The 20,460-nt window shown below is 34.6% G+C and overlaps 1 protein-coding gene across 4 annotated transcripts in view; it reads right to left on the bottom strand.

Moving 5' to 3' along the window:
• LOC125057355 (membralin) overlaps positions 1–20,460 on the bottom strand; it is a 117,633-nt gene that overhangs the window by 80,846 nt on the left and 16,327 nt on the right. For all 4 annotated transcript variants that reach the window (XM_047661010.1, XM_047661033.1, XM_047661025.1 and 1 more), the window contains exon 8: positions 7,797–7,880. In XM_047661010.1, the coding sequence (XP_047516966.1) occupies positions 7,797–7,880 (84 nt within the window). The remainder of the gene's footprint in view (positions 1–7,796; positions 7,881–20,460) is intronic.

Here is a 20,460-nt window from a genome sequence, read left to right as displayed (position 1 = left end):
ACTTCCGAACTATTGTTTTCAGTTCTTTTGTTCTATATCTGACGCAGATAGTGGTTATATTAACTAGCGGTTTGTTTCGGCTTCACAAAAGCTATAATTATTTTGGCAATAGCCTATGTTACTTAGGTATAATGTTGCATTCTGATTTTGGTATTTGTCATAAGCATACAAACCTTAGCGCTTTATAATATTACTAGCTGATCCGGCAAACGTTTGCCATGTATATCATTTAAAATAAAAAAATAGGGGTTGATCGTAGAGGGGTGAAAATTAGGTTGTATGTATGTTTTTATGCTGTATCAGAAAAAAATAATCTAAAAATTAAAAAAAAAAATTTAGGCGTGGACTACCCTTAATATTTCCGATTCTCTACTACCCGATTCTCAGACATACCCAATATGCACACAAAATTTCATGAGAATCGGTCAAGCCGTTTTGGAGGAGTTTAACTACAAACACCGCGACACGAGTATTTTATATACATATTAGATATTGAAACAAAAGACAATCAGTTTAATTGGTGAAGAGACGCAAAGTTTTGTTGTGACGATTAAAAATATGTATTGCGTTGTATAATATCAAACTTTCATTTATAGTTAAGTGACCCGTAATTTTAAACTGGTAAAAATTCCTAAAACATTTCATTTATGAAATTAAAATAAATGTATTAAAATACGTTCGTATATGTATTAATAAAGAAATTGTTCGCGCTTACAAGTATAAATTATCATGCAACTGACTAACAATAACTGATCTTAGTCTTTCGTACTATAAATTTTATGGGCTATTGAATGCCGATTTTCTCCGGCTCATGAATAAACTTCCCGTGACAAAACATTCCACCTAATTCGATGGACATTTTGGGTGTTAATGAATAGGGTTTGTCTTTCAGTATTCCAGTCGTTATAACAAGTGTCAAATAGTACCACTGTGAGATGCATCAATCAATCTTATTTTATATTCCTAATTAAGAATATGACATCCATTCGCTTTTCTATTATTTTACATCAATTAACAGCAGCAAAACTTTCCCTTCGGATTTAAATGAACGCCATACTATTATATAATCCTAAACGTAAAATGCTATATCTAATCTAGGTTGTTGATTATGTGTTGAGTGCATTAAACACACGTGCCCAAGTGGATTAGCTAGACGTGACCAGCGGGGCGCGATGTGACGCCAAATTACATTTCATGGTGCTACAAGGCAGTAAAAACGGCTGTTACTCTAATTTACAGAGTACTTGGCGGAATTATTCCGTTCTTAAGGCACGTTTTATGATTTTAGATAGTTTTAGAGTCTAAAATTTTAGCCGTCGCCCGAAATATACATTATTATTTATATTTTTATTCCATCAATTTTAGTGATATAAATCCAAATCTATAATCATTATGACAAGCTTTACAATAATTATTAAAATGCATGACAGATCTCAGTTTTGCGCGTAATAAACAAAGAATATGTCCCAGACCCTATTCGATATATAAACTCACGCTAGAAATTCGAAATTTAAACGATACGCCAATATACTTTCGCAACCGTTCGATTAACCGTCGAAAAATATCAAAAACTGCATAATATAGAACAGTGACAGCAAATTGAATGAGGCAGGCGCGGCGTAGTGTTTACGTGTCTCATCAATCATCCCTCGTGTGGATTTCATTTTAATGCGACGTCACCGTCTCGCGGCCGCCGCGTCATCCCGCTGCCATCCATCTATTGTTTCAAAACCTCACCCGAATTTCGACACATAATTAGCTTACACTATGCGGTATTAATAACCCACAATACCTCAGAGTTAGAAGAATTTTCAACGTGTATTTTGAGAAAGATATAAAAGCAATTAAAATTGCATGAACCAAATATAAAAAAGACAGAAGAAACTAAGATATTAAATAAATATTTAACAGACAATAACAAAATACATAAACAAATACCTATCTCAATAATTCCGCTGAAAAAATACTGGTGGTATTAGCCAGACAAAATATATTAAAAATCTATAACTTTGGATTTAATACCGTCATACATACATACATAATACGAATTGAAGGATTTTATTAATAACTTTCCCTATTATCGGTAGACAAATAAAGATGTAAGATCGTAAGCTCTGCAAGCGCGACGATAATTCAAAGAATTAATTATTTTCTTATTTATCTTCTCGTTACCAAAAACAAAATACACTTAAGAATATTGAAGACGAGAACTATAAACCAAATAACTTCAACATACATTCATTATGCGATTCACAAAACGAACAAAGAGTTAGAGTGAAATCATTCACACAATCAAAAGTAAAATTCAAATCACATTCGCGATAGTTTTCCAGGAAATATAACAAAAACGCAATTACGCAAACTTTTAAATGCAATAAGTAAACAAAACGGATTCATGCCTCGTACAGTAGTGCAGGGATTACGCGATTGATGGCATTATAACCCGTCACGGTTAGCAAATAAACGAAATTATGCAATATTTGCCAGTTTTACACTAACTATTCATAATTCCATGCTATTACAATGATAATTAATACCAACACAAAATAACAATCAAATTGAATGCAGGACAGCGGCGCTGTGTGATTGGGTATTGTTTCGTGGAAACCGGCGCTAATACTGTGTGCAGCATATTCGATTCGAATCCAATTTTCGGTAGCGTACCTGAGCGCCTACCTATGCAGCTATCTATTAACATTCAGCATTGGCTCCGACGTACGTGCGTGCCCGTACGTACGTGATGCTATGTGTGCAAACAAAAACACAACTGAAATAAGCCTGCTCGATGTTGCATCACCTTCGCTCCGCTGTTATTATTTTTGCCCGATGAAATGCCAACCCTGTTTGTTTTACTTTGAGATGTCCCTGTTGACTTTATTCGTAATCCCAGTATGGAATAGGCTGCTGCGAGTTGAAAAGAGAAATCGTATGAAAGCACACAGATGACAAAATTTAATCTGAAGCTAGGGTAATTGAAATGTCTACGAGTTCGCGGGACAGTCGAGTTGATAATAGGAGATTATTAAATGTGCCGATCTTTAGAATGAAATCTTAATCTTTTAGTTGGTCCATTAGATCGATGTTGATAAAAATGTAAAACAAAAGTTGGCGATTACAAAGTGTGGCGGAGAGTTTATTGCCAGTTCTTCTCATACGTTTAACGCACTTGATGTGAGAACTGGCAGTAAATGTAAAATTAGTAGCATTTAGCATTTAATATGTATTTCTTTGTTTGAATTGAATGAATTTAAATTAAAAATTACTTCAAATTCTCAGGCCCTTATAACTATCTAATCGGCTTTTGGAAATCCCGTCTCACGATTCTTAGGCAATTCGTTTAGGATCACCGTCATTTAGTTGTGGAATACGCTGTCCATACGATTAGCTACCTCCCTAACATCTTTTAAAATTCTTCTACGTAAACACTTCTTAACCTTATCCTATACTGCTCAATCGTGACTTTTGTAATTCTTGTATTTCTTATTATTCTTATTACATTGTATTTCATTGCATGAATACGTGAGATTAGCTTTTAGTTTTTTTTTTTTTGTTCTATTTTAGATTGGTAATTCTATAATTTTTCAGTGTTACTTATAATTTTGTTTTGTTGATTTGATTACGCGCCTCTGCCACTTTACCCTAAATATTTCAAGTTTTTAAAGTGAAACTTTTATTACATCGTCTCAAACTTATTCGTCTGTGTGTCGCATGTCGCGTGACGGTCGGCCGCGGAGTAGGGATAAAGTGAAAGGCGCTTGTCATAGCAGCCAAGGCCAATATGGCGGCGCCTATAGTTCGCAGCAGCTGACCGTGTAGTGTATAGACTATTATTAAATATGTGTAATGTGTATATAATCTAAATAATTGTTAAGTATTATGTATGTCGTACTCTCTAAGACACAGAGTTCATTAAAAATATTAGTTGGAGACTTAGTCTACTTTTATTATTTCCCATTAATATTCCAATTTTCCAAGTATAAAATTAAGATTGATAAAGCGATTTTTATACCCTTAATGGAATATTATTCCCAAAAAATTTAGTTAAATGTCTATAATGTAAAAAAAGTTTCACTTTTACCGTGGGTTCATAAAACACACAATCCTCTTTTTTTTCATACTAAGGTTGCCTGAAAGAGATCGCTCGTTAGCGAAAAGACCGCCCGTTGCATCCCTTATAATTTTAATTTAACATAGTATAAATAAATAAAACAAATAATTAATGCCATGTTATCTAGAACACATATCAATAAGCTGTATCTGTAAAGCGATTCGTATTGTAATATTCATAAATGAAACTATGAAACAAATATTAAGGGGTACTGTAGTTCGTAGTAGAGTCATTGCGGTTAGATTCGAAAGTTATCAGATGGCGAAGGAATTCGTAGCGATATTAATCAGACATACGATGCGGGCGCATACACGTCCAACTTTCAAGATTAGAATTTCAGCTGGCTCCAAGCAATAATTGAGTAAGCAACTGTGTATTGGACAAGACGAATTCGTTTACGTAACATGAAATATTTGAGCAAAACATGAGATGAGGAATACAATCTCTTTATAGAAATCTGACTTATAATTTCATTTCAATGTATGAAATTGCTATATTAAAATAAAGTTAACTTCTAATAATCTTTTCCAGATCCCCGATGGATTGTCGTGTGGTTTTGCCAAATTCTATAATTGATTAACACCTTGCGGCCGAAAACGCACTAGCGACCTTTTTGGAATTCGGTTTAACGATAAAAGTTAAAGTAACTTACGAAGATGAACTCAACTCAACTCCAGGTGTATATTTTCTGCCCGTTCTCAAATCAAGGCCGTACAACAAGATGAGAAAAACCGATAAGTATATCTCCGACAATCATTTTTTGACTCTTTGATTTAATAAAAACAGAAATCAGTGGCGCTACAACTCTTTAGGTCTTGGCCTCAGATTTCTGAATCTGTTTCATGATCATTTTTAAATCAAATAGGCAAGTAGGTGATCAGCCTCCAGTGCCTAACACACGCCGTCGACTTTTTGGGTCTAAGACATGTCGGTTTCCTCACGATGTTTTCCTTCACCGTTCGATCAAATGTTAAATGCGCACATAGAAAGAAAGTCCATTGGTGCACATCCGGGGATCGAACCTACGACCTCTGGTATGAGAGTCGGACGCTGAAGCCACTAGGCCAACACTGCTCTTTTGATTAAAACTTGGTCATTTATTTATACTGTCTTAAAAAACACAAATAATATGCAGCGAAGTACAAAAGGATCTTAAAATTGTTAACAAAGTGTAGTGTGTTAATTTTAGTGTAATTAAATCAGTTGACCGTTGAACTATGTAGAGCCCAGCTTGAAATGCTACGAGTGTTCAAAAATAAAGATTATCACTATTCATCTAAAATTATTTACTTAGTTACTCAATTATTACTGCCACACCGAACCGAAAACGTTACATTAAAAAGATTCGATTTAAACATCCCGATGTGACCTATTGAATTGACACAACAACGTGGAGAACAAAGCAGTTGTTATATACTCGCTACAATTTCGTATGAAGGTGGAGCGAAGGTGACTTCGCTAAAATAGGTCAAAAGTATTTGTAGAATCACAAGAAGCCTGTGGAGTGGGCGTTCGGCGTCTGCTTGGCGCAACAGGCGCCCCGCCCAGGCAGCAACAGGCGACGCCCGGGTACTTGTTGAATCGACTGACCTACTAACGTAAGACATAGTACACGTATCGAGCCAGCGAACCTAACGACGCTAATTGGAAGAGCGGACCGAATACATTACTTATACATAACGGTTTAAAAGCCAGGCTATTCAGCAACTGATGAAGTCTTTCTAGCAATACGCGGCAGAATTCTTAATTTGAAACATGCGTATCACTAAAAGACAAACAGTTTTTCAATACATAATTAATAAAAGAATCGAACACCCATTAAACATTGGCACTTTATATAGGCTGATTGACAAAGCTTCATTTTGAATACACAACAGAAAATGTGTGTCTCGTAAACACACAATGGAGTTTGGTCATCATTTTTGGAAATACATTGTCATTGCCAACAAGTATTGTTTTACCACTGACCAGGACCACTGAGAGCATTAAACACCGAGCTATTGAGTGACTGCCCACACACTAAATTGTTGTTACAAATTGTCAAGTCGGATTTATTTCATTACACCATTTGACCTTTATAAAACTAGAAACATCCCTTTTATGACGAATGTGTTGCGAGTTGCTACTCAAACGTTTAACTATTCCAATAAATGCACATTTCCAAATGCATACTAGGAAAATGTACGATATTTTTAGCAAATGTTATTTTATGTTAGTAGTTTTTATATTTCAAACAAATTGATCCTTTAGTTATGTAGTAATATTTGAAGTGTTTTTATGTAGAAAATTAATATTATTTTTATAACAATATTAGCAAATTTCATGGTTTTAATTGTTTCTGATCTTTACGATTGAAACTCAAATCGTACTTGTAATTATCAGGTTACAATCATTAATTAGAGCAGTATTGGTTTAGTGACTTAAGTGCGCGATTCTCAACCCTAAGATCGTGCATTCGAAACACGGCATACACACTTACTCGTACGGCTAAGAAAAACATCGTTAGGAAACTGTCATGTCAGAAATCCAAAAATCGATGCGTCAGACAAAGACAAAAATTATCAAAGAAACAGATGCAATCTGAGGCAATGACCCATCTAGGGTTGCAGCAACCCAGGTTTATTAGAATCATAATACTATACTAGCATGAAAAGCTCTAAAGACAGAAAATATCATATATACCAGTAGCGCAATGACATCGAGTTCACATTCAAAGTGAAACCAGTATTCATTCCACGTCTCTGAACTCGAGAGCTCCTTAGCGTAAATACTACACGTTCTACGTGCATAATGACTCTACGGTATTAATTTGTTGACGCCAAACTTCCGATTCGTATATGTGACAACTAATTGGTTGGTGAGGAAAGTGGAAATTGGATTTTGCATAAGTCATTTATAAAGATTTGATTGCAGTCTACTTGACATTACATAGGAGTGTTATTTTATTAACTATATTAGTAAGAAATATAAGCTGTGTTGATTTAAAAAAAAGTGACGCGTCGTTACAAACAAAATAAAACCAAAAAACATTATTGCTATAATTTTGCTATAATTTGTTGAGTCGATTGAGTCTTAATTGAAATGAATTTGATAATTAAACTAAAAAACGTAGATTTTATACGTTTTACGAAAGCCATATTAATATATGAAATACGGCATAACATATTATTTAATATCATTTCATATTAAATTTGATTTCTTGATTTATTTAACTTTTTTGTTTTGTTTTAAGGTATTCGTAACATTACTGTATTTAATCAAATAAAGGGATTAAAATTACACATTATGAGCGCAGAAGAATAAATGACCAAACTAAATGCCAATTGCACAACACAAACGGACAGAACCGTTTGTGTTGTGCAATTGGCACAATAATTAAGATCTCATAAAAATAAAATTGTTAATGCGAATAAAGTACCTAAAATAATAAAAAAATTGAGTGTTGTCTTCCTTTGTTAAAAAGTGTTTTTTTCTTATAGTCAAGTAAGTAATCAGCCGTCTGTGCCTGACACACGATGTTTTCCTTCACCGTGTGAGCACGCAATAAGTATTATAAACGCACATAGACAGCAAGGTCCAATGTCGGGGTTCCAACGACGTAATGGATGAGAAACGCACGCTGGGGCCACAAGGCCAACGCTGCTCATTCGATACCTGGTGTATTATTTAATATTATCAAGTTACATACCAACTAACGCCAATATGACGGTGAGAAGAGGTGCCGCTGGGAACGACACGGTCACGTTAAATTCCAGCATTTGAAGGAGATCAACTGAAACAATAAACAATATTAGTTATTAAGGGCATAGTGGTCCAGCGTTTTATTCAATACGCGCAGGTATAGATTCCTCTAACAATAACTGTTGTCCTCCATATAATAATAGCAAAAATAACACAATAAAAGGACCTTCTGTTTAATAAATTTACATGACCATGAGACAGTTTGATAATTTGTATTAAATCTCATTGTTAAATTAGTCCACACGGTAAATTATTTCCTTTTAACACAAAAAAAGTATTATAACACTCAATAAAATACGACTACAACCTAATAATTATATTTATGTCGACACTACGGTCACTACAAGAAAACTGGCAGGAACGCTGGCCGCTTTTCTATAAAAGAAAAATCAGCAGATATAACTGTAAGATCAAGAAAGGGTTAGTACCACTGTATTATTACTATCAAACCTTTTTTTTAGACAAACGGAAGGATCATCTCTCATATGGACACTCAATGCCAGGGCTCGTGCGTTGCCGGCCTATTAAGTATTGGTGCGCTCTTTCTTTAAGAACCTTAAGTAGAATTGGTACTAAAACTTCAGTGGGTAGCTGCTGGTACACGGCAAAAACTGCCTAACATAACTATTATAACATTGAAGTGCTAGGTAAGCCGTGCTTAGCACTCCCGTGGGGTTGCGCGCGCGACGCCACGTTAACGCGATCAAACGGTACGTATATGAATATTTCATGCGACAAGTAATGGTGCAGACCGAGACATCGGATCATTCTTTACGACTTGACAACGGAAGCCGATATACGTTTTATACTCCACCGAATTTATTGTTTTGTAAGATTTTAGCTTCCATGAATTGAAATAAATCATGAGCACACAACAGCCGAATTAGATTTAAATTAAATTAATTTGAATGACTTGTATATATTATGTACTCCATCTTTGGCTATATCTTTAGTATAATTGGTTTTGTTATATAATTTAAGTTAGCTAAAGTAAATAACAAAAGATATAATAATCTAACTAAAATATAACATAGTTAAGAGATGTGCCTTATGAAAACCGTGGATATGACTTACTGTAAATGAGTTGATTTGTAATTAACTTTTTTTTTAAAGTTTAGTACAAACGACAAATGCAGTTATGAGACGCGGAAATAATTGATGCACTCAAAATTTATCTCCGCGTAGCGTTATAACAAGCTTTCCATGTATTCATTACCTATTCCTATACAATTTTCGTAACCTAAAACCGTATTATCAAATGGATAATACAAGCATGAAAAAACTGCAAAATCTTCTCAGGTATTTGTTAAAATTCATTATTTAAAAAAGTGTGAAATGTAAAATTGAATAATTCAGTTTGAAATTCAACATTGCAGTGTGCGTTCGAAATACGTAGCAATTGGATTTCTCTGTGAGTTTTCCGATGTCCATAATAAGATAAAGGTTTTATCGTCTTTTCGTTACATAGTTCACGTGCCTTCGTCGAGGCTTTGCGGCCCGATGTTCGCAGGTCGGGATAATCCCGGTACAGTTTCCGAAACAACTGCCAAATCTTTTGATATTTAACTGGAAGTGACATGGAGGGTTGCACTTTACACCGTGTGATCATAGTTTCGAATCATAGTTTAAGTTGTGACACTTCCGAATGAGCTCACAAAACAGTATGCATATATATAGAATATAGATAGGAATAGAGATAGAACAGGGGGCAAACGGGCTGGAGGCTCGCTTGAAGTTAAGTGATTACACCGCCCATGGGCACATTCCAGACGGCTTGCGCGCTCGTTGCCATTGATACGGTCTTTTCTTCAAAGTCTAAGTCGAATTGGTTCGGAAATACTTCACTAAGGAGCTGGTTCCACATAGAGGTGGTGCGCGGCAGAAACTGCCTTAAAACCGCTCAAAGAGTTTAATATGATTTGGAAAGCAGAATTCTATTATTCGAAAGCAGTATGTCTTATTATTACGTCGATTGGTGTTGCGGACAAGAGGCTCATTACTAGCTAAGGAGCAAGTCTAAGCTTGCAGCCAGATGTTGCTCCAGGAAACGGTCAGCGGGTGGGGATAAGCATACTTTAGCAGATAGATTTACGCACCCGTTCCAGACGGACGTTAGTCATAAGCTTGATTCGCCTTGTAATTTGTTACTACCACTAACGTTCGACGAATAAACGGTATAATATTTCTTATAACTCAACCTCAAGGTACGATCGTACGCTCATAGTCGAAAATTCATTTTTTAAATAATTTGTATCTTACAGTTTACAAAATCCTCATATCAATATCGTAAGATATCTTTTTAATGTAATTTTCGAGTCATCGCTCATCATTCATCATACGAAATTAATTTCACCGTCGCTTTCCTGTCCCGCTTTCGTTTCGCACTTCTACGATTTACCGCCCTTTGCTTTCATATATCCTGGAACGTTCTTCGTGCATATTGAAAATTTGTTATTTATCGTTCCCAACAACTGCATTCAATTATCTATCTGTTTCATAGCGTTGTAATATTCCATGGTTTGATGCTAAAACTACAGTCCAAAATCTATTATAACGACATCGAAAGGACTACTCATATTTGTTCGTAACAGCCGATGACTACTCGTCTAATAGAATTCGGCCGGAACCTTTGATTTTGGTCAATATAACCGGTATTTCGTTCTAAACGATGTCGTCGTAAACGGTTTTGACTGTATTTCCATCTCTGACAGTCTACATTTTGTCTCTCTAGATCAGGGGTCTCCAAACTACGGCCCGAGGGCTACATCAAGCCCACGGACAGATTTTGTCCGGCCCGCGGAGAGCTAGCATACTTGAAAACTCCTTTTAGAGAACCTTTTTTAAACGTTGCGTACTTTTTCGGACTTTTTTTTCATCAGTGGACTATTTCACTTTTTACCACCAGCAACAATGATAATATGGTTTTGGCCCTCGGAACTTACTGGAGTAATCAGTATGGCCCTAAGGCTGGAAAGCTTGGAGACCCCTGCTCTAGATGATACTTGGTCGGTCCATATTTTTGAGCTGCATCAAAATTACCTAAGAATAAGAATTACATACAAAGTAAATCAGGTATTACATGTAATGCCTGATTAGTTAACGACTGAACGAAAGAATAAAATAAATGTCTTAAAAACCACTATTTTAATGGAAGGCTTCACGGCACCAAAAAATAACAGAAAAATAGAATTTTAGAGAAACCAAGCAATTAGCCATTTTTTTACACTTATTCTTATAATAACTACTTGTTTATGAAGTCCTTTCTGTATTTAGTGTTAAGGTACATGTGACACGCCGTCAAATTTAGTGTCTACCCCAGTATTTTCCAACCTTTTTTCCGCCGTACCCCACTTTCCTTTCTAAAATTCTTATGCCGTTCCCTATGTAACATACATAATTCTTTAATAAAAGAAATTAATTGCTCACTTAAGAAAGATTTTTAACGATACGCAGTAAGTAAATTTTCAAAATATATCATGAAAAAATTAATTAAAAATTCCAAATAATATTAATAAATAAGGGTGACTTAAAATTCAAATTGCCCCTCGGGGGTGGGCCCTATGTTGGGAAACACTGTTCTAACCAGTCTAGTTCCGTCTCGCAGAAAGTAAAATTAATTGCCAACCTAATATACTATTTAAACATTTAATTTTCAAAAGCTAGCAACATAAAGAGCTGATTAATTCACAATGGGCCTTTCGACGTAAGTGAGCCAAATCTCTCTCAACACTACTTGACGTTCAAAACAATGGAGTGGCAGGTAAATCCGAATTAAATCGGGCTTAAACCGATTGTTAGTTCAAAGTGGGTGGATGACGTCACTGCCTTCATTAAACGCGAGATAATGATCATATAAAAAACTTTTGAACCGATTCAAATAACTCTGTCAGCTTCTAGAATCGAGTAGTAGATAAATTGATTATTATATGACATTATTAATAATTATAATTATAATAATCTAGATTGTATCTGTTTCTTTCATAGTTTTTATTTCATAGACAAGTAAGTCTGCTTTCTGTCCTGTCAGACATGTGTCATTGATTTTTGGATTAGAGATATACCGGTTTCCTCACGAAGTTATTCATCTCCGTACGAGTGCGTGGTAGATGCGCAGATAGACACAGTCCATTGGTTGAGCGTACGACCTCATTGATGAGAATCGCACACTGAAGCCACTAGGCCAACACTTTACTATATTATATGACTTTATAGGTATACATTTTTGTATTTTGTTAATTAATATATATTCCGGATTAAAAATATAAATATTTTTATTAAATTGAAATTTCATAATTTGATAAAACCTGATGTAAACTAGACTCAAATTTTATAAAAAAATGTTTTTCAAAACAAACACATTTTATTTAGAAAAAACAAATTTTATAAAATTTTGAAGTATCAATAAATAACAATGTATTTCCGATAAATCAACATTTTGTTGCTAAATTTTCTGAAATAATTTCAATTAGAAAAATAACGTGGGAATATTATTTTCTCAATACATCATTATCGCGGGCTTAAATTCTTGTTATTATAGCTTTAGAGAGTCAAGTACGTTTTGATACTTAATATTCCAAATTAGAAAATAAATCGGCTTACGACAACAAAAATCTGCAAATTAGGCTCTTAAAGGCTTATTTCAACAATATTTTGCAGCTTTTGTATTGGAATATATACATTATACATCTAAGTTGATGTGAGTAATAAGTTAAAACTTTTGGAGTTTCTGTGCGCATTGACATTTAAAAAACTAAGACTATAAAGTATCCCGATATGACCTGAGCAGAGGTTTTGCGTCTATATCTAAAGATCCTCTTATGCTATTTTTATGTTTAGACCAACCTTTGAACTAAATTAAATTTGTCCCTTATTTCGGAAGAACGCGTTATGCCCAAAACTTACTGATATCCAAATTAAGCATCTAGGTCTGGTGGTCTAATGTTTAAAATTTATAAATGGATGTATTTTTGTGTTTGTTATTTCACAAATAAGACACATTAAATCTGTTTTTTATGCCAATTTATGCCGAGCGGTAGCCAGATTTTGAAAATAACTACCAACTGTCTTCCATTACAGTATACTCCAGTTCATTTGAAATATAATCAACCAGTGTATAGCCCAGTTTTCAACGGATACATATGATGAAATAAAAAAAGGGTGCGTGTACTGTACGCGCGTAAGAAGTTATACTTCTTTGGCATTATTAAAAATAGTTTTTGATTGCATGCAAATAATTAATTACAATTAAATAATCAAAGACTGGAAAAGGAGTCATTATAGTTAATAAAGTTCAGTTTACATTTGAAAAATTAAATAAATAAAAATGTATTATTATTCTCTTATATTAAGTGTAACATAAATTATATTATTATTCAAATGTTGTTTTTAAATTATGTCCAATACCGTAGCGTCTTCCGTGGGCAACTTCATTCTGTAAATTTTGTGTCATGGTGCGCGCGCATCGTAAAATTTCACTCTCATAAATTTTTCATAACGCGCCTAAAGAAGTATAACTTCAAAAATGTCTCTTTATTACTATTATCGATAACTCTTTTATTTCATCTTCTCAGGTTTCTGGTTGGGTCCCTTTTCATACTACAAATAACAATATAATAATATCGCATATAGTAGCTATAATTGCTCTACAATATTCACACCGTATTTCAATATGCGCAGTCTACGCTATATTTCCGATGGAGGTTTATTTGCTATCGCACGGCTTCTTCTACCTCGGCAAGTCTTGCCAGTAAATTGCTTTTCCTCATTTAACGTTTGCCTGTACATATCTCGGCTCTTTAGTTAATACCTTCATAATTACATACTTTGTTAGAATACCTAGAAGTTAACGTAGTCAATTTTCTCACAATTTCATCGAGGAAATTATATTACCTTTTTTGCTATAAAATATTTCTGTTTAAATTGCGGTTATTGCAACAATCGCAACGGGTATATTTGGATGACGTAATTATTGGACTTGAGTCCCAATTCCAGCCAATTATTATATTAAACATTGGTAATGTTATCAAATTAATAGAGCAACCCTGTTGTGACTAGATCTAGCACTATTTATTTCTAAGAATCATTTCCCTAATGTACCGGACAATTGCCTAAATACAGGCATTAAATGTAATTAACAAAAAAAGTGCGTGCGTATAAAGTGGGTACGGTACACATGTCAGAAGTGAAACTTCTTTGGCAAACTAATTTTTAAGTCTTGTTCATATTTATACAACTCAAAACTTTACATTTCCGAGACTTAGGGAGGAAAAAAGGAAGATATGTTATGAATTTGATGAATTTGTCATTAAAATATTAAAAGTGTCGAAAATTAATACAAATTATAAATTAAGTTTTTGAATTTATTTCTTCGATAATAAAATCACGTGGCATTTTAATTTACAATTCGTCATTTGAGATTTCAATTAATTATTATGTATAAAATACTTAAACTTTTAATTTTAAAAATAGAATTTCTATAAGTTGATTTGCCCTTCTGACTCTCTCTCCATCTGTTTCAATCGCTCTCTGTGTTCTTCGACAAAAACGCTGCACATCTTTGTGACGCTATTATTATTGCGATTCATCCCAAAAAAATTTACCCTCATGCGCCTAAAGAAAATTCATATAAAAAAATGTTACAAAACTCGTTAAACGGATATTATAAAAAAAACTCGACGTTTTAAGGGTTTTTTCCGTACGAGTGACTCTTATGTACCGCTGACCACGACTGCTTAGCAGTAAAATGTGTACGCACTCGCGTAAACCAAAGACATTACAATGCTCATTCACACGAAATTGGACAATTTACACAAACAATGCCAACATAGCTACTAATATATTAATCTTCACGTTTCAAGAGCACTTTGTCAACACGGAGTGGTTAATTAACCAAAAGTCGGCCGCAAACCGCAGATTTGTATACTTAATGACTTGCGACAATTGTTCCACAACGCGTTAATAATTGTTTTATTAGATTTATCATTCACACCTTTTGTCTTCAGTCACCAACCACGCACGCTGTAAAGCACGCGAAACGTCGGATAAATTTAAAAGTATGTTAAATAATTGTAAATTTATAAAAAGACATAACTTTAATCCGGTTAAAAAGTTTTTTCTTTAAATGTGTAAAGGATGTTAATCAAAGACAATACTAGATTTATCATATTGTCAAATACTTAGTGAAAGAATTGTGTAAAACGATCCAAAACTGAGTATTTAAATACAAACTCAATGACGTATTATTGTAAAACAACGTTGTTTTGTGTAAAGCGTCAAATTGGGTATGTTTTCCAGAAAATATGGAAACACCACCAACATGAAAAGCTTCACCAACAACTTGCTTGACTTGGGAAATTAATTATAATATAAATGGCGCTACAATATTTTACGTCTGGATTTTAGATTTCTGTATCTGTTCCGTGATAATTTCTAATAGGCAAGTGTGCACCTTCTGTGCCTGACCCACGCCGTAGACTTTTTGGGTCTAAGGCAAGCGGGTTTCTTATTTAAAAGTAACGCAGCTATATTAATATAAATGTGGTGGCAACTTTAATCGGAGTATGAGATTTTTTCTAACTGGCGTTTCTTTTTTAATAAAATCAGTGGCGCTACAACCTCTTTAGGTCTGCGCTTCAGATTTCTGAATCGGTTTCATAATCATTTTAAAATCTAATAGGCAAGTAGGTGATCAGCCTCCAGAGCATGACACATGCCGTCGACTTTTTCCTTTACCGTTCAAGCAAATGTTAAATGCGAACATAGAAAGCACAGCCAGGGATCGAACCTACGACCGCTGAAGCCTGTCGCCGCTGCTTAATATATTATGCTTTCTTTTTTATTACTTAAACTTTAATAAGCCTGTTACGGCTATGGTGGTACCTAATATCTTAATTCTCTTTTTTGTTATATTTTAGCGCTAAACACACTTAACGAAAACTGTGAAATCAACCATTGATATAAATAAATTGAGCTTTTTTATCGAAAGTTTTTTTATATACAATACGAAATAATCATTCTAAAACTTTAACATTTCATCGTCTATCACTAATTATATTGTACGATAATTCATAGGATCATTGAGAAGGGTTTTTTTTAACTTTGTACGGAGTAAAAATATAAAGCAGCAAATATTTCCGAATGGTGATTACTCATTCTGGTTAATGAATATCATTTCAATTTTCATTGTCAAAGACTCAATAAGTCCAATATGTCAACCGTATTGGCAAAATAATTAATAGCAAAATTAAAACGACAACACGAAATACGCAGACTGTTTGTAGAATTTCACACTATACGGTTCTTTTGTTAATGCACACCCAATTAAACCGGCATCGCAGTGAAATCAGAAACCTAATTAATATTATTACATACGGTACACGCCAATGTTTTCATAATATTGAATGTTTTTTACTTATTATAAGGAAAGAAAGAATCTCTGAGGTCGAAGGTGAGCATGGACTTTCTTTTTATGTGCGCATAATTAACATTCGCTCGAACGTTGAACGAAAACATCGTGAGGAAACCGGCTTGCCTTAGACCGAAAAAGTCGTCGGCGTGTGTCAAGCACAGGAGGCTAGATTGACAAATTATCATGAAATAGATACAGAAATCTGAGGTCCAGACCTAAAAAGGTTGTAGCGCCACTGATTTATTTTATAAGGAACAAATTCTACTTTTGCACAGCTTAAGTAAAAAAATATGCACATCCTTGCAGTGAATCAGATATACACCTTACTCCTAGAACAGTTATTATATTAATAAAGCGAAATCTATATGATATACCGTTTGCAATATGACGTAAAGCCTTTGGAGGCTGGCTGCACGATATCGATGCCTAGAAGTTATTACCTTTAAGGAACATTTCGTCATAGTCGTAGAATAGTGACGGATCTGACAAATAGTAAACTAAAAACTTTACAGGGCAGCCATTTCAAAATAATATAATCATGTTAGTTTGTATGTTAGTTTTTGTCATAACCTTTTTAATTCATATTCTGTAATCATGAAAATTGGCGTACAAGCGTTTTCGTTTTCTAGAAAAATCACATGCTTCTATGAGCGTACCTATCAAATCCGTCACTTACCTACTGATTAATTTGAAATTTAAAACACATGGATTTTTTTTAAATGTAGCCGTAATATTTTGTCAATGTAGTATCCAAATATGATAAAAAGTGGATTTTGGATTATTTTCAAATCCGACATTGTTCTACGATCATGACGATTTTAGCTTCTTATGTGTTTACGAATCAAAGCTTTGACAGTCGCACAGGCGCCATAGTTGTATTTTTATAAACCTAAAAAACAGTCCAATATAGGGCAGTAAAAGACCTGCTTCGGATTTTTACTAATGGTTAAAGTAACCGATAAGTTAACAGCTATGTACTGCTTTACAGTCTAATTACTATACCTAATATATAACGCGCACCACCACTATGTGGAACTAGCTGCTCACTAAAGTATTTCCGAACCAATAATGACAACTCATTGGTCTAGTGGTTAGTACCCCTGACTGCGAATCCATGGGTCCCGGGTTCGATCCCCGGCTGAGACGAACATGGATGTGATGAGCATTTGGTGTTGTGGTTAGGTCTTAAGCGTTTAAATATGTATTTATATCTCTATCTATCTATAATATGTATGTATATCCGTTGCCATACAAGCTTCACCAGCTTAGCATGGGACTAGGTCAATTGGTGTGAATGGTCTTTAAAAAAAAAACGACTTAGGGTCCTTCAAGAAAAGAGCGTACCAATTCTTATAACACGGGCAATGCACTTGCGAGCTTTCAAGTGCGAGTGTGTAAGGGCGGTATCACTTAACATCAGGTGAGCCTGCCCGTTTGCCTCCTATTACATAAAAAAATGTAATTGTAATAAATATTGACCAGTTCATTTACACGAACATATGTAGAGGACACATTATATGGTAAATACATATTTTGCTTCGTTTGTAGACAGAACAAAGGACTGATGAATTGTTTATTCTATGTTTTATCTGCAACAATACTAAACAGTTCTACTATACATTTCACAATTTCCTATTCAAATTCCAATATTTTATAACATGCCAATGGCAATCCGTTTTGTTCTTAAATTTACTAATATTTTAACACCTTTTTTGTATTACACAAAGAGACATTTCTCGATACTAAACAAAGATTATGTTAGAAAATAAAATCAAAGGGATGCTAAACGTTGGCCCACAATGGCCGGACAAGTACAGATTACAGGGGTGTTGGTACGTTTCCTTTGGCAATTCAATGCGATCGCAACACAATAGCTAATCGGCTAACGTACGAGAATTTTAACAGGTGACGCTGAGGTCACTTATCTGTCTTCCTTCATATTTCTAAACATTTCGTTCAAATTATAAGCGACCATGCGTGACAATATAAACATTTAATAAATATTTAGGCATTGAATATTTTTAATTCGATATTTAAATCTAGATAGTCTACTAGTTTATGACTAGCGTTTTTACGCGCGTATAAGCTCTTTGGAAACGCATGAAGGCACGTACGTATAGGCGCGCCTTCTGGCACACGCACAACTCGTACGAGCGTTGACGCGTTTCCAAGCGTTCGTTATACGAATAAGTATGTACGCAGTTCTGGGTAGAGTATATTAAAGTGAACGGTCTTGATGCAACTGTCGAAGACACCCAGCATCTTTTTCGTCTTCTCGAAATAGCAATGTTTCTTAATCAGAATTCATGTTGATACTGACACAACGCCACTACCGGTTCGAACGAACACGTTGAAATATGCCAGTTTACGCGCGTCCGGTAATCGCGTATGCTGAAACGACCGTACACGCGCAGAAAAATACGCTAGTCTGACACCGTACGTATGCATCATAACAGCTCTGTAGTTCAGAAGCAAATAACGTCTATGGTGAAAGAACGTCGAGGTATTTGCTATCGCGGTTAATAAACGGACTTCCCAGTCAGTTATTAGATAACCTGACGTTAATCAACATTAAAATTAAATTGAAAAATTACTTTCATATGCATTTGTCGCGCTCATAAACAAGACTGCTATGGTTAAATTAATACACATGAGTTTTCTAATGGAACATATCATGATCTTATTATATTATTCTGTAAAATAAATAAATTTAAAATGGATATCCGTAAGTAACCCTTAAGAGGCATGAGGTAGTTCGGATGCATCTGCTTCACTGTGTGATGTCAGTAGCTGTGTCCATACATACCTAGTCGAAATAATAGTATTTCGAGGTATCATTATGAATAAGCTTCCCTGTCACAGGTCTTTGACTTGCCTCAATCTGAACTCTATGTATAATAGATAAATAAACAAAGATGTTTGAATTTTTTTTTAATATCTGTTCAATGTGCCAGTTATTTTTTAATGTAACCTTTGTTAATAATTCTTTTAAACGGGAGTGCTTGATAAGCTTTTGAACGGATATAAGAATATTACAAATAGAAGAAAAAATGGATGTAATGGACTGGAGCGGTTTCTCCAAGACGTAAACAATCTAAACTGTCACGTCAACGACAACAGCTGCTGTAAAGCTCTCGAAACGTCGAGTAAGCTTAATAACTCTAACTAACACTACATATGGATATATACGTAATCTGAAATAATCATATTAATAAATCTTATTATTCTGTATATAAAATATTCCAAAAAAATCAGTGGCGCTACCACCTTTTTAGGTCTGGGCCTCAAATTTCCGTATTTCATGATCATTTGTCAATCTAATCGCCAAGTAGGTGATCAGACTCCTGTGCCTGACACATGCCGTCGACTTTTCAACTCTAAGGCAAGCCGGTTTCCTTACGATGTTTTTATTCACCGCTTGAATGTTAAATGCGCACTTAGACAGTCTATTGGTGCACAGCCAGAGATCGAACCTACTTTAGGGATGAGAAACGCACTCTGAAGCAACTAGGCCAACACTGCATAAATTATACTATAGTAAAATTTTCACCATGTTAATAATAAAATTGCGAAGAAATGGTTAAGCTTATTATTGCAACTAGTTTCCGTGTCATCGCATTGCCTAACGATTGACTGGGCGTGCTTATTCTCAGATACTCATTAAAAGCAGTCAACTGCATGTGATCATTGATTTACAAATGCATTCCTGACAATGAAAGCAATATTCCCGTAAGACCTAGTTTTATAGACGTTATTTTGAAATTATTGATAAATCATTGTAAAATTTGTGATATCTGTAATATGTAGAACTAAATACTATCCGTATCACCTCGACTCTACTCCTTCCACAACTGAGCGTTTTATAAGGCAGTTTTTTTACGCACCACCACTATATGGAACCAGCTGCCCATTGAAATATTTCCGAACCAATTCGACTTAGGATCATTCATGAAAAGAGCATACCAATTCTTGAAAGGCCGGCAACTCACTTGCGAGTCTTCTGGCAATGTAAGTGTCCATAAGCGGTATTACTTAACATCAGGTGAGCATCCTGCCCGTTTGCCTCCTATTACATAAAAAAAACTGTTCTTGTTCAATCTTTTTCATAATAGTGTATACAATTTGATGAAATAAATTGGCACTTCTAATACAAAAATGAATTTTAATTATTATCTGGTTTACGGGATACTACTGTACATTTCAT

This window comes from Pieris napi, chromosome 2, assembly GCF_905475465.1.
Source record: "Pieris napi chromosome 2, ilPieNapi1.2, whole genome shotgun sequence".
In the NCBI taxonomy this organism is placed as follows: Eukaryota; Metazoa; Arthropoda; class Insecta; order Lepidoptera; family Pieridae; genus Pieris; species Pieris napi.
Note: the sequence above shows the minus strand (reverse complement) of the source record. Positions and strands in the feature narration are given on the sequence as shown.